Source organism: Ictalurus furcatus, chromosome 15 (assembly GCF_023375685.1).
Source record: "Ictalurus furcatus strain D&B chromosome 15, Billie_1.0, whole genome shotgun sequence".
NCBI lineage: Eukaryota > Metazoa > Chordata > Actinopteri > Siluriformes > Ictaluridae > Ictalurus > Ictalurus furcatus.
Genome location: NC_071269.1, coordinates 14,543,379 through 14,556,707, shown reverse-complemented (window position 1 = coordinate 14,556,707; position 13,329 = coordinate 14,543,379). Strand labels below are relative to the sequence as shown.

General features: G+C 38.6%; 1 protein-coding gene across 3 annotated transcripts in view; it reads left to right on the top strand.

Annotated features, from left to right (window-relative positions):
* Nucleotides 1-968: 968 nt before the first annotated feature.
* tafa1a (TAFA chemokine like family member 1a) overlaps nucleotides 969-13,329 on the top strand; it is a 56,496-nt gene continuing 44,135 nt past the window's right edge. For 2 of the 3 annotated variants that reach the window (XM_053643453.1, XM_053643451.1), the window contains exons 1-2: nucleotides 969-1,403; nucleotides 2,708-2,837. In XM_053643453.1, the coding sequence (XP_053499428.1) occupies nucleotides 2,708-2,837 (130 nt within the window). In that variant the 5' untranslated portion in view covers nucleotides 969-1,403. Of the gene's footprint in view, nucleotides 1,404-2,552; nucleotides 2,838-13,329 lie in introns of those variants that run through there. The other variant, XM_053643452.1, reaches the window with a different exon arrangement.

The following is a 13,329-nucleotide window of genomic DNA, read 5'->3' as shown; positions in this document are numbered from 1 at the left end:
AATCAATTATAATGAATAATAATCAATTTATGATCATTGCTTTGTAAATGGATGCATCGATCCGAATCATCTGATCATTACACCCCTAGTTTATGCTCATGTTTGCATGGTGCATTTAAAAATTATTACATTTTTCATGTTCATAAGAGCGGAGATGAACTGGTGTCCTTTCCAGTGTGTATTCCTGTGGTTACTGAAGGTAAATGAATGATTATAAGGTGCTTGGCAGAAAAAAAAGAGAAGAATTTTAAACCTTCTAAACAGAAACACCAAAACAGATTATGTTGTTTGTGAAGAAACTCCCAGAAATTCAGAAAAGAGCATATGAGAATAAAGCTGAGAAAAGCTCAGCAGTTTACAGAGACAGAGAAACTGATAGACAGACAAAAAGCATCATACATTCTTAGGAATAAAGGGTTCTTTAAGGTTTCTTTGGATGGTTCCTAGTCCTTAGATTTCTAAGGGGTTTTTCAGGACATATTATGTACTAGTATTCTACATAGAAGCTGGAGAAGAGTTTATCCAGACTGCCAAACCAAACCAAAGGTGCTAGATTGAAGCATCTAGATAGATAGATAGATAGATAGATAGATAGATAGATCGATAGATAGACTCCATCAGCTGAGCAAGTAGTGGCTGGGGTGGTAGGAGGTGAAGCCAAACCTTAGAAGCACTTTGCTTCATAGCTGAGGAAAGAGTTTTGTCTGAAGCATCCTGTTCATCTGAACATTTCGATAGATAGATAGATAGATAGATAGATAGATAAGGACTGGTGAGAGTGAGTGAGTGAGAGAGAGAGAGCGAGAGAGTTAGTGAGAGATAGAGAGAGATAGAGAGAGAGAGTGAGTGAGTGAGAGAGAGAGAGAGTGAGAGAGAAAGTGAGAGAGAGTAAGTGAGAGTGTGTGTGAGAGAGAGTAATTGAGTGAGAGAGAGAGAGAGAGAGTGAGTGAGTGAGAGAGAGAGTTAGTGAGAGAGAGTGAGTGAGTGTGAGAGAGAGAGGGAGAGAGAGAGAGAGAGGGAGTGTGTGAGAGAGAGAGAGAGAGAGAGAGTGTGAGAGAGAGAGAGTCTCGCGCTTTAATGTGAGCAGGCAAACTCGTCCTCGCGCCCGGGTTTAGTGACGTGGCGGTTGGGGGGTAAATTGAGAGGCACTGCGGTGTTGGAAATGACACACAGCGCGTTTGTCACTCTGTTCCAGTGTCTCTGTTTAATGTCTTCAGTCTGATCTGATTCCACTTAAGCGCTCGCTCAGACTAACGCTACCTGAGGAAGCAGGAGGGACAGGAGAGAGTTGGGCTAAAGAGCACAGAGGCAGCAGGACGAGTGGAATATTTCACAACTTCATCATGGATGGATTAAGCGCAACGTGTTGAGTCCATCATTTGGCGGGTTCTAGTTGATCACAGGTAAGTGATTAGTTTCTAGCCCATTCCTGTAGTTTTTTTTCTCCTCCCTGTGTGTTGTTAGAGAGGATTAATCTAGGATTTATTTATGGAAGAGAAGAGAAGAGCAGTACAAAGACTGGTAGCATATGGGGCATTATTATGGCTTAGCACGTGCAGGAGGCTGCAGTTACAGCATGCACAGTGTTGGAGTATACTTGGAGTGTGTCAGCACTCAGACCCACTTACACTGAGTAGCTGTTTGGAAGCAGAAAAAAACCCAATAACTTAGTTGTGACTTTCCTATCTAATTTTGGCCTGAGGGGAAGCGAGGGTGCAGCCGAAAGAAGTCTGCCGGAAGATATGAGTCCCAGGAGGAATGTCTCTATCTATCTATCTATCCATCTATCTATCTATCTATCTATCTATCTATCTATCTGTCTGTCTGTCTGTCTGTCTGTCTATCTGCCTGCATCTATCTATCTACCTGTCTGTATATCTTCCTGCATCTATCGATCTATCTATCTATCTATCTATCTATCTATCTGTCTGTCTGTCTGTCTATCTTCCTGCATGTATCTATCTATCTATCTATCTATCTATCTATCTATCTACCTGTCTGTCTATCTTCCTGCATGTATCTATCTATCTATCTATCTATCTGTCTGTCTGTCTGTCTGTCTATCTATCTGTCTCTGTCTATCTGCCTGCATCTATCTATCTACCTGTCTGTATATCTTCCTGCATCTATCTATCTATCTATCTATCTATCTATCTATCTATCTATCTGTCTGTCTGTCTGTCTTTCTGTCTATCTGCCTGCATCTATCTATCTATCTACCTGTTTGTATATCTTCCTGCATCTATCTATCTATCTATCTATCTATCTATCTATCTATCTATCTACCTGTCTGTATATCTTCCTGCATCTATCTATCTATCTGTCTGTCTGTCTGTCTGTCTGTCTGTCTGTCCATCTGAGACAGCAGCAGATTTCTTATAATCACCTCAACAGATTCTCAATCAACTAAACAACAAAACCAAGTCATTTGAAACACTGTGATAATCTGACCTTACCGTTAACTTATATTATGACCAAAGTACGAAGACTACTGTAAAACTTGCTCCATTACTCTTTGAATAGCGTTGTTGTGTAGGTGTATGCGAGGGGGAGCAAGTTAAGGAAAGAGGTCAGAGTAATGCACAGTAGGCGACACTGTATTGATATGTTTCATGGGAGAAAGTTTTGCAGCGTGATATTGACTAAAGCGAGCTGAAGGAAAGCTGGCGAGTGCTGCTGAGTGCATGTGCTTTGTGTGTGTCTGCAGATGGGTGTGGAAATGTCGTGGCTGCTGTGGGTGTGGATCAGTGTGACCGTCATGTTGGTGTGTGATGCCACCTTCTATGAGACCATACACCAGCACCTGGCACCACCTGGGACCAACATCCAGATCCTCGGTGAGTCTGGTTCTGGCTCATCTCCATCCCGGTGTTGTGCTCTACTGCCTACTGAAACTCCCTAGAGCGCTGCAGATTTCTTTCAAGCGATGAAAGACACACACCCACACACATAGCTGAACATTAAAACATTTGCATTCCAAAAGTTGCTTAAAGCTGCAAGCCTCTACATCTTTCTGAGTGCTGGTTTTCCATTGACCAACCATGTGAAAATATTGCATAGGGGCAAACTGGGTTCCTATTGGTCATTGTTAGACCAATATTTAGATGTTTTTTTTCTATCTTTAACTAGATGGACAACATAATCGAAGCAATAGAAACCCCCTTTGGGTGATCAGACTTAGAAGAACACAAAATGTCTGGCAAGCAAAGAGCATTTTTGACTGCGCATGGTAATTGTGGAGAAAATGAGTTGGATGGCAAAACATGTCAGAAAAATTGACTTACTGACATTTTTAAGTCCCCATCATCTAACCCAGTTATTTATCTTGTTCAGTCACAAAGAGAACGTAGAAAAGAGCGATTCAGGCATAAAAATTGAACACAAGATAATATGTCCCAGGGGATTAAAATAAATGATGACGACTGTAATTATATCAGGTTGCACTATTTAATCCAAGTGCAAATATTATTAATATGATCAAGCATACAATGTTTTAGCATTAATTATGCTTCATTATCAGCAGTCTGAGCTGATTAGAGCGACTAATTCACTCATAGGTCTATTTTATCGAAATATAATTCAGTACAAATCTAATGACAGAGGAAAGAATTGAGGATGCGAATATTGCAAAAGCTTATAAAATTTATATTGTGATGGTGATATTGGAGTGACATATTAGCCAGTACTCGAGTAGCTGCTCTCTAGTACCTCATTTGTCATGGTGCCGAGGTGCTGCTACCCGTAACCTCACACCTTAAATTGAGGGCACTAATAGCAAATGGAGTCTGGTCCACTCACGCTAACTGATCCAGCCTAAACCACTTTACTGGGATTGGGGCTTCAATTGGAATTGATTTTATATTTCAGACTCTTTTAGAATAATATCACCCTTTTACACTAAATATCTTAACGGTTTCTCTTGTCCAGTAAAAGTTGCTGTTAATTCTTTGATTCTTTGTGTCTATGATTCTACAGTGATTATTCGTTGGAGTGGAAATATTGCTAAAGGAAGAGTCCTGCTCACTAAGAATCTTATCAGAGATGAAGTTGAATGGGGGACATTTCAGGGGATGAGAATAGTCCTCAGAGTATCTATGGCTCCAGTAAATGTGCCACTATTATTGTCAGGTTAAGCGCTTTAGCTTGGGAGGTTTCAGCATACCGTAAATCTGAATAACAATTCTGTGAGACATTTGCCCATATTGAGCTTTTATGAGCTTTGCACCATTGTGTAAGCTCACATTAGGTATTTTTGAGCTTGAGAAATGAGTCACATGAGATACTGTTTATGTGTCCATATGGAGTGTTCCTTTCCCACTCAAATGGAGGAGTATTGGAGAAGATTAAGGTGTCAGTAACACTCTGAGCTGAAAAACCTTTTTTAACTAGTTTAAATAGGTGGAGAATGGTGTGTGTGTGTGTGTCTGAGTGTGTGTGTGTGTGTGTGTGTGTGTGTTTTAAAGAAAAGCAGCGTCAGGCAATAAGCTAACTGGGAAAAACAAATTGCATTCCATTTCATTTTGTTCTTTTTTTTCTTAATTATTACATTTGTAATTTAACCGTTAAAACAAAAAATAGGCATAATTACAGTAATTGCTCTCTAAAGCAAAATCTAGTGAATACATTCTATGTATGTTAATGATACTCCTGAACCACAATATCCATCTAAATTGTGAGTAATTGGTGACGTTCTAATTTGTGATCATCTATATACACTTTGTCAGAATTGTTTTCTTTCAGTGCTAGTTTACGTGAGCTTTATCCGAACCAATAATATTTCTAAAGTCACGCCTCTGTGCCAGTCAGCTTTTACCAAAACTGTACATTCACATGTGACAACGGTCTGTATAAATTTGTGCAAACTAGCAAACAAAAACGAAACTTGCAAGTGAACAAAAAGAAAGCTAGCAAGCCAAACTAGCAAATGCAGCCTTCCAGTTTACTCTCGTCAATTTATAATTCAGGTTCAGTATATACTGTATGCAACAGTTGTTTTTGTACTGTGGTTTTTGTGTGGTGTAGCAGGCTGGGAGTCCATATTTTATTAAGCTACACACTATACAGCTCTTAGATCAGTTTGATCAGCAAATTCATCTGGTCTTTACAGTCCCGTCTCAAACTATTGGAAGGGCAAGGCCAGTTCAATTGTTTTTGCTGTAGACTGAAGACATTTGGGTTTGAGATCAAAATATGAATATGAGAAGAGAGTATAGAAGTTCAGTTTTTCTTTCCTTTTATGTATATGTAAATGTGTTAAATAATATAGAACATAGCACATTTTGAATCAGACTGCCCAATTTGTAGGTGAGCAAAAAATATTGGAACATGGGACTCACAGGTGTTTCTTGTTACCCTGGTGTGTCCTGTCCGATTTATTGTTTAAACAGCAGCATGTCTCTTCTTCAACCATCCCAAAAGGACCCATGTTACACCCCTCTTCATCTCCCTCCACTGGCTTCCTGTAGCTGCCCAATATCAAATTCAAGGCCTTGATGCTCACGTACCAGACCTTGTCTGGAACAGCACCCTCCTACCTCAACTCTCTCCTGAAGGCTTATGTTCCCTCACGCAATCTGCGATTGATCAGTGACTGACGCTTAGTAGTGCCTACTCAGCGTGGCTCAAGGGCCTTTCCAGAACCTTCACATTAACTGTACCTCAGTAGTGGAATGAACTTCCAATCTAAATCCGGACCGCATAATCTGTCACTATCTTCAAAAAACAGCTAAAGATCCACCTCTTACGTGAGCATGTAACTAACCCATAAAATGCCAACCCCACATTATCCACCCCCAAAAAAACAAAAACAAAAACAACAACAACAACATACTCTGGCACTTACACCTCTACTCTGTGCACTCTGTTTTAATAGAGCTCAATTAATAGATCTTATATGGTAGCACTACTTGTATTGTTCTTTGCTTGATATATCACTTTGCTTGTATTTCCTCATTTGTAAGTCGCTTTGGATAAAAGCGTCTGCTAAATGAATACGTGTAAACGTAAATGTAAACAATAAATACTTAATCAGTGGCATTGCACAAGTATTGGGCATAGCCAATAAAACAATTTGGAATGTACTGAAGAAGAAAGAAACCACTGGTGTACTGACCAACAGACACTGAATGGGTCGACCAAGGAAAACAACAACAGTTGAAGACTGTTGAAGAAAGCTGTGAAGAAAACCCCAAAGACAACAGTCAGTGACGTCACCAACCTCCACAGGACAGCAGCGAAGGTATCACAATCCACCTTTCGAAGAAGACTTCAAATGCATGCATGGCTGCTTCTGGAACAGGTTCACTAGTATTTGTTCATGATGGTAGCAGCAGAATGACTTCAGAAGTTAAGAGGCACTTTTTGTCTGCCAATTTACAGAGAAATGCATCCAATATAATTGGGAGGAACTTCATCACTCAGCAGGACAATGACCAAAAACATACTGCCAAATAGGGCTGCAACTAACTTTATTTTCATAATCGATTAGTTGGCCGATTATTTTTTCGATTAATCCATTAATCGGATGGGGGGGTGCAAACTTTCAGTACCATTTTTTCATTTATTTAAAATAAAATCCACGAACTGAGTGTTACAAATATAAACTTCAGACTAAAATTTTACACAACTGTTTGTCCAAGCACGGGATATGCAACCAAATATTAGGTGTTATTTATTTTAATTTACTTCAAGACTTATCTGTCCCTATACTTTTGCTTGCCTAAAAATGTATTATCATGCAGACACTTCAATATTGTACCGTCTTGTTAACTGGGAGGTGGCACAATGGTGCAGTGGATAGTGTTCCTGCCTCAGAGCTCCAGTGTCCCCACTTCCCAAAAACATGCTGCCTGGTGGATTGACTCATGCCCAGTGGTCCTGAAATAGGCTCTGATCCACCTCAAACAGGGTAACGTTAGATTACTGAAGATAAATGAATGACTGTTCACTGGGACTTCAAAGCAAACTAACAAAATTTAACATGAAAGTGTTAGACCTCATGAGTAAACCTAGTGTATGTTAAAAACCAGGTTTTTAAAAAAAAACATATATAAAAGCAGAAAGAGCACAGCAGGAGAGAACACACTGTTTGGCATTTCCTATTTTAGTCCTATTTTCTAAAAAAAATCATGCACCAATAACCAAGCAGAAGCTCTGAATGTTCTCCAGAGACAATGGGTCTTTGAGGTTAAAACACACATCTTGTTTTTACACATTATGATAATCGAAGGGTTTTTCTTCGATTATCATAATGATGTCAATACCTGCTAAAATCACTTTGTACAAAATAACATTTTATTTCAGAATCAGTTTGTATTTGAGACTCAAATGTGTGGTAGGGTCAGACACTGTCTGTACACATGTACAGACATGCATGTGGTAAAGCAGAAATGAATGGCTGAAAAGGAAAAAAAATTAAAATCAATTGATACCAGTGGCATAAATCGCTCGCATCTGCTGTACTGTCAGCTGGCTCAGGCAGTTAAGTGCTACATTTATGTACTATTATGACCATTGTGTCCTGTCACCTTCATGCCTTAGAATATCAGCACTTTGAAAAGACTGGTTGGTTGTGTGTGTGTGTGTGTGTGTGTGTGTAAGTAATAGTATTGGATACTTTGAAAGGATTTTTGATTGCCCAGAGTTTCAGGGTTGGCAGGTCATGAATTATTAGTGTTTCTATAGTGGCCATTTCATCGAAATTATTGACGTGACCAAAACGTTCTCAGGGAAGGCAATTACAAATGGCAGATACAGAACATTTCCTTTTATTTCTTACCACGAGTCAAAGATTTTCCTCAAGCATTTCTGAGCAGTTATTGAAATTCAGATGTTTGAATTTGAATTTCTAGCAGGATGAAGACAAACACTGTTACATAGCTTACGTAAGTGCAGATTTCATTACAATACCACATGAGGTTCAGGGGTTCAGCGCTAATAGATTCAGGGCAAAGAATCAGTGATGGACATAACAGATGAATATGCCATTAATAATGATACAAAATACCTCATAGATAGAAATCATGAACAGGAGGAGAATAGCATGTCTGTGTTCCTATAAGAGAAGATATTGATTCAATTCGTCTTGTATCATGTTTCAGTATTGTTCCTAGTAGCATCTTGAGATGGAAGAATTTCATGTTGTTGAATTCATCCAGCAATGAAGTGACTTGTATTTGATTTGAGTGTTGACTTTAGTTGTACTGTCATATTTTCATGCCCTTTGACAAAATAAGGATTATCAGTCTTAATGTAAAATTTGTATTATTATTATTATTTATTTATTTATTTATTACAAATATAGTTCTCCTTAAACATCAGAATATAAGGTCCATCTGCTACAGATGTTTTTTTGGACAATAATACTAATAGGCACAGGCCTGTTTTTGTGTTTTGAATTCAGTGTGCATGCTGAGGCAGCTTGGAGGGCTTGCAGCACTGCTTTTTCTACCTGCAGGGTTCAGAATAGATAATTATGTATGTGCCTCAGTGTGAAGAAGAGCAAGGAGAGACACAGAGATAGAGAGAGAGACAGAGTGAGTAGGTGTGATGGAGCTGCTCTGTCCACAGATGTTCGGCCGGCTGTTCTCTCTCTCCGAGTCTCAGACGGACTGGCAGTGGCGGGTGAATCACCAAAATCATGGGTCTTTATTCGCTGTGGAAGGAAGAAACCGGACAAAGCAGATGATGTTTGTCATGCATACATAAGCAGCATATTTCACTGTCAGGAATTGGAACTCGCCAGATATAGAAAGCACCCATGCTTTATCTACGTTACACTAATCTATATAGACAACGCACCCCACGAGGCAACCCGGCAGGAAGTAAAAGCTTTCCCTTGATGGGAACATGTATATATTATATATATGGGTGGTATTTATTTCTTTGTCGTCAGAGTTGAGGAGTTCATTTAAGCACAAAGAAATAGATACCATTTTTAGTTTGCTGTTAATTATTCAACATATATATTCTGTTCCCTTGAAGGTATTCTGGGAAAGCTTTGAGAATTTTAGAACTGTAAATAGTCTTTCTTTCTTTGTGGTCAGATTTTAGGGGTTCATCCCAGCAGTGCTTTGTGAGAAAGTTAATTTCACTGCTCACTCATACGGCAGTATAGTTTTTCCTGCTTGGCATGTAGCTGATGCGAGAACAAGCCCTCCAGGATGGTAAATACATTAAAGGCTCCACCGACAAGATCATTAGTGGCTGAATGTGAATCAGTAGAGGGCTCTGTAGCATTGCGGAAGAGCACCATGATCAATATGTCTCTATGTCTTTGACCATGGCACGTATTACTAGGATATCTTTCTTTTTCAGTTGTGGTTCTTTGATCGACTCAGCTAAGATGTTTACACCTTAGATCATGCTGTCGGTTTTTGTGCTTAAAGCTTTGGAAAAGCTGCTAGATGTGTGCCAGATGATCTACAGTCATTGTACTAGCTAGACATCTGCCATTAAAGAAGCAGTTTGTAATTCTTTGGGCCCTCTGCTGCCTGTGAGGTGAATTGCAATTGCAGTGAAGTAAACTACAATTTCTTGTTCCATCCATCTATCCATCCACCCGCTATGGTAAAACTTTGTATTAGAGGTTGATCAATAGTGGATTTTACCAGTACTGATAACTAAGTTGGGCGGTGCCTGCTGATAACCTATTAATCAACCAATAGTTTTTAAAATTGATCCTGAATGAAAACATAACACTCAAAGTAAAATATTGCTGAATTTTATTACAAAAATAAACAGTACTTGACTGTACAATGAAAATGTACTGTACTTTTTAAAATGAAACAACTAGGCTATGTAAATATGAATATATATTAACTATTAAAAATATTAAAGTAAATAAATATATACATCCAAACTGAACCAAAAAGTAACACTCTAAATAACAAATAAAAATAGACACATCCAAAATTAATAGAAATACACTTCAAATAACACAACAAAATTTGTCAGCGATAGTTTTTATTTCTCCTCTAGAGGCCGCTCTCATACCGTATAATGACAGCGGACCCTTCTCAGCCGCTTCCGCAGTGAACGCAACCGGGATAAACTATCAGTGTTGATTTTTGTAGATAACCAATAATTTCAGCATTCCTTTATTGGTACCAATTAATTAAAACCGACTTCTACTTTCTCATGAGTTGCTTTTTTTTTTTGGCTGAAATTGGCAGAGCTCTGTTCCTACAGGGGATGGAAATAATTTCTGGGCCCGAAAGATGTCAACAAACACCTGAGTTGAAAAAAACTACCGTTTCAGAAAAATGGTTCTTCAGGGGTTCTTTGGATGCTTTATGGCTCTAAAAGGATTAAATGTGGAAACCTTTCTGAAAGCAAACCCATATCATTTAGGGTTCTAAATAGAACCTTTCAGCCTTCCCCCAGAGGGACAAACTGAAGAGTACTCTTTTTCTTGAGAACGTAGAGAGAGAGCTATTGAAGGGTAATGTGTGAAATCTTTTTTTTTTCTTATTCTAGTTTTTCTTTTTGAACATTAGCACAAGTGAATATTTCTGTAATTTACATATAATATCAGTGCTCATGTAATTTATTTTGACCGTACACAAAGCCACATTGGAAGCTCCTTTCTAATTATATATCGCAATAAGCCACACGGCCCCACAAACTCTTTTCAGCATGTTTTTACTGTGCAAGTTGCAAGTGAAACACAGCCCTGTTATTTGAATTCATCTTTAAGCATTAACCCGGCACTAAACACAGACTGAGGGCGTGTTCACGCTGCCCGTTGTGTTTGCTACAAAACATCTCTGACAGAATCAGGGCCCTGGCTGAAGCTCCACATTTCACTCGCCCTAGTGTGTATTAAATATATCACAGGAGTGAAAGCAGCAGAAGAGGCTCTCTTGCTTTCGCCTTGCTAGTTGCGTGCCCACATTGAAAGCAAACAGAGAAATGGAGGGTTTTTAAAAAAAAACTTTTTATCTTACGCAAAACAAAGGTTATCTGCCTGCATGCACTCTGGCACACAGTGACAGCTTAATAGTCTTACATAACTCAGGTCCTGAAGGTACATTATTTTATCAGAGATGCTGACATCCATCTCTGCCTCATCCGTCCATCCTTTCTGACAGTGGCTTTTCCCTGCAGAAACAACGGCAATTCTGACCCTCGGCTCTTCTCCATCTGCTGCACGCCACTCTCTCTTTCTGGCTCTTTTTCTTACTTTCAAACTTCCTGTCTTTTCCCCTGTTTCTTAGTGTCTATGAATACCAATCCGATCTAATGTCACCTGCTTTCACCTCCCGAGTAACTGCTGACTGAATTACAGCACCATCAATTTGATTCTTTATTCTTTGATCTATGGGTTATTTGTAATTATGTTACTGTCATGGAACCCAGTAAAATTAAGTGGAGCTGTAACTTAGACACGCTTGCTAAAAGAGGTTGTAGATGACAAGATTTAGTAAATAAGGGATAATGATTTAGTAAAAAGGGGATACGGGATAATACCACTTATTTACATATAGTGCTGTGAAAAAAGTATTTAATTTCTTCTGTTTTTGTGTATATCATATACTAAATTGTTTCAGAAATTAAAACAAAATCTAAGAGAAAACAAAGGTAACTTGAGTAAACACAAAATACAGTTTTTAAATGATAATGTTATTTATTGAAGTTATGCAATACCAACTGGGCCTGTGTAAAAATGTATTTGCCCCTGTAGTTACTAATTCCACAAATTTATGAAACTGCATTCATAATAGTGTTCAGCTGGACTACACACAACCAGGCCTGATTACTGCAAACCCTGTTCAATCAAATCAACACTTAAATAGAACTTTTTCAACAGCATGAAGTTCGTTAAAAGGTCTTACCCAGTAACATACTATGCCAAAAATTGAACGAAATTTCAGAAATGATGAGGAAGAAGGTGAAATACATCAGTCTGGGAAGGGTTACAAAGCTATTTCAAAGGCTGCGGGACTCTAAAGATCCACAGTGAGAGCCATTATCTCCAAATGGAAAACTCGGCACAGTAGTGAACCTTCCCAGAAGTGGCAGACCTTCCAAAATTCCTCCAAGAGCACAGCAACTGCTCATCCAGCAAGTCAAAAAAGAGTCAAGGACAACATCGAAGGATCTACAGGCCTCTCTTGCATCAATAAAGGTCACTGTTCATGACTCCACTATCAGAAAGACACTGGACAAAAATGGCATCCATGGAAGAGTGGTGAGGTGAAAACCACTGCTAACCCAGAAGAACATTAAGGCTCATCTGAATTTTGCCAAAACACACCTTGATGATCCTCAAACCTTTTTGTTCTGTGGACTAGTGAGTCTAACTGTTTGGAAGACAGGGGTCCCGTTACATCTGGAGTAAACCAAATGCTGAATTCCACAAAAAGATCATAATACCTACGGTCAAGCATGGTGGTGGAGGTGTGATGGTGTGGGGATGCTTTGCTGCTCCTGGGCCTGGCAAATTGCAATAATTGAGGGAAACATGAATTCTGCTCTGTACCAGAAAATCCTAAAGGAGAATATCCAATCTTCAGTCCGTAAGTTGAAACTCAAGTGCAACTGGATTATGCAGCAAGACAATGATCTAAAGTGTAGGAGTAGAGTAGGTGGCACAACCAGATTTTAAGTTTAAGGGGGCAGTTTTGTTTTTCATATGGGTGATAGCTGTTGGATAACTTTTTTTTTGCTCGTTAAAAAAAAATAAAAATAAAAACTGTATTGTGTGTTTAGTCAGGTTGCCTTTGTTTTATTTTGTATTTCGTTTGAAAATCTAAAACTATTTAGTATGAGATATACACAGAAACAGAAAAATACTTTTTCACAGCAGTGTATTTGTTTTGCTATAGTATATTGTTTACTGCCCAATAACCTATTTATTTATTTCAGGAATTTAAAAATATATTTAAGTTAATTGTACTGTGTCTCAAAGGCAAAAAGAAATTTAATTGACTTACAGGTGTAATGTCAGTAAATACAATAAAGTGCTTTACAGTATGTGTGCACACCTTCCCTCATCACTAGCCTTGAAATTTAATTATTCTATATTATTGTATATACATTACTTCCTTGAATATTGCGAATATAACACAGTTTTATAACACTGTGATGTTCTCATAGTTACCATCTAGTCCTTCATTTGTTCATCTTTAGTAACTGCTTTATCCTGTTCAGTGTCAGAACCCCAAATGGGACACTACACATTTACCCACTCATTCACACATACAGTAGGGGTTACAGTAGAGTAGAGTGGCCAATTCACCTACTGGCTACCTAGATATAACCCAAGCAGATATGGGGAGACTATGAATAACCACACAGACAATAACCCGAGCTTAGGATTGAACCAGA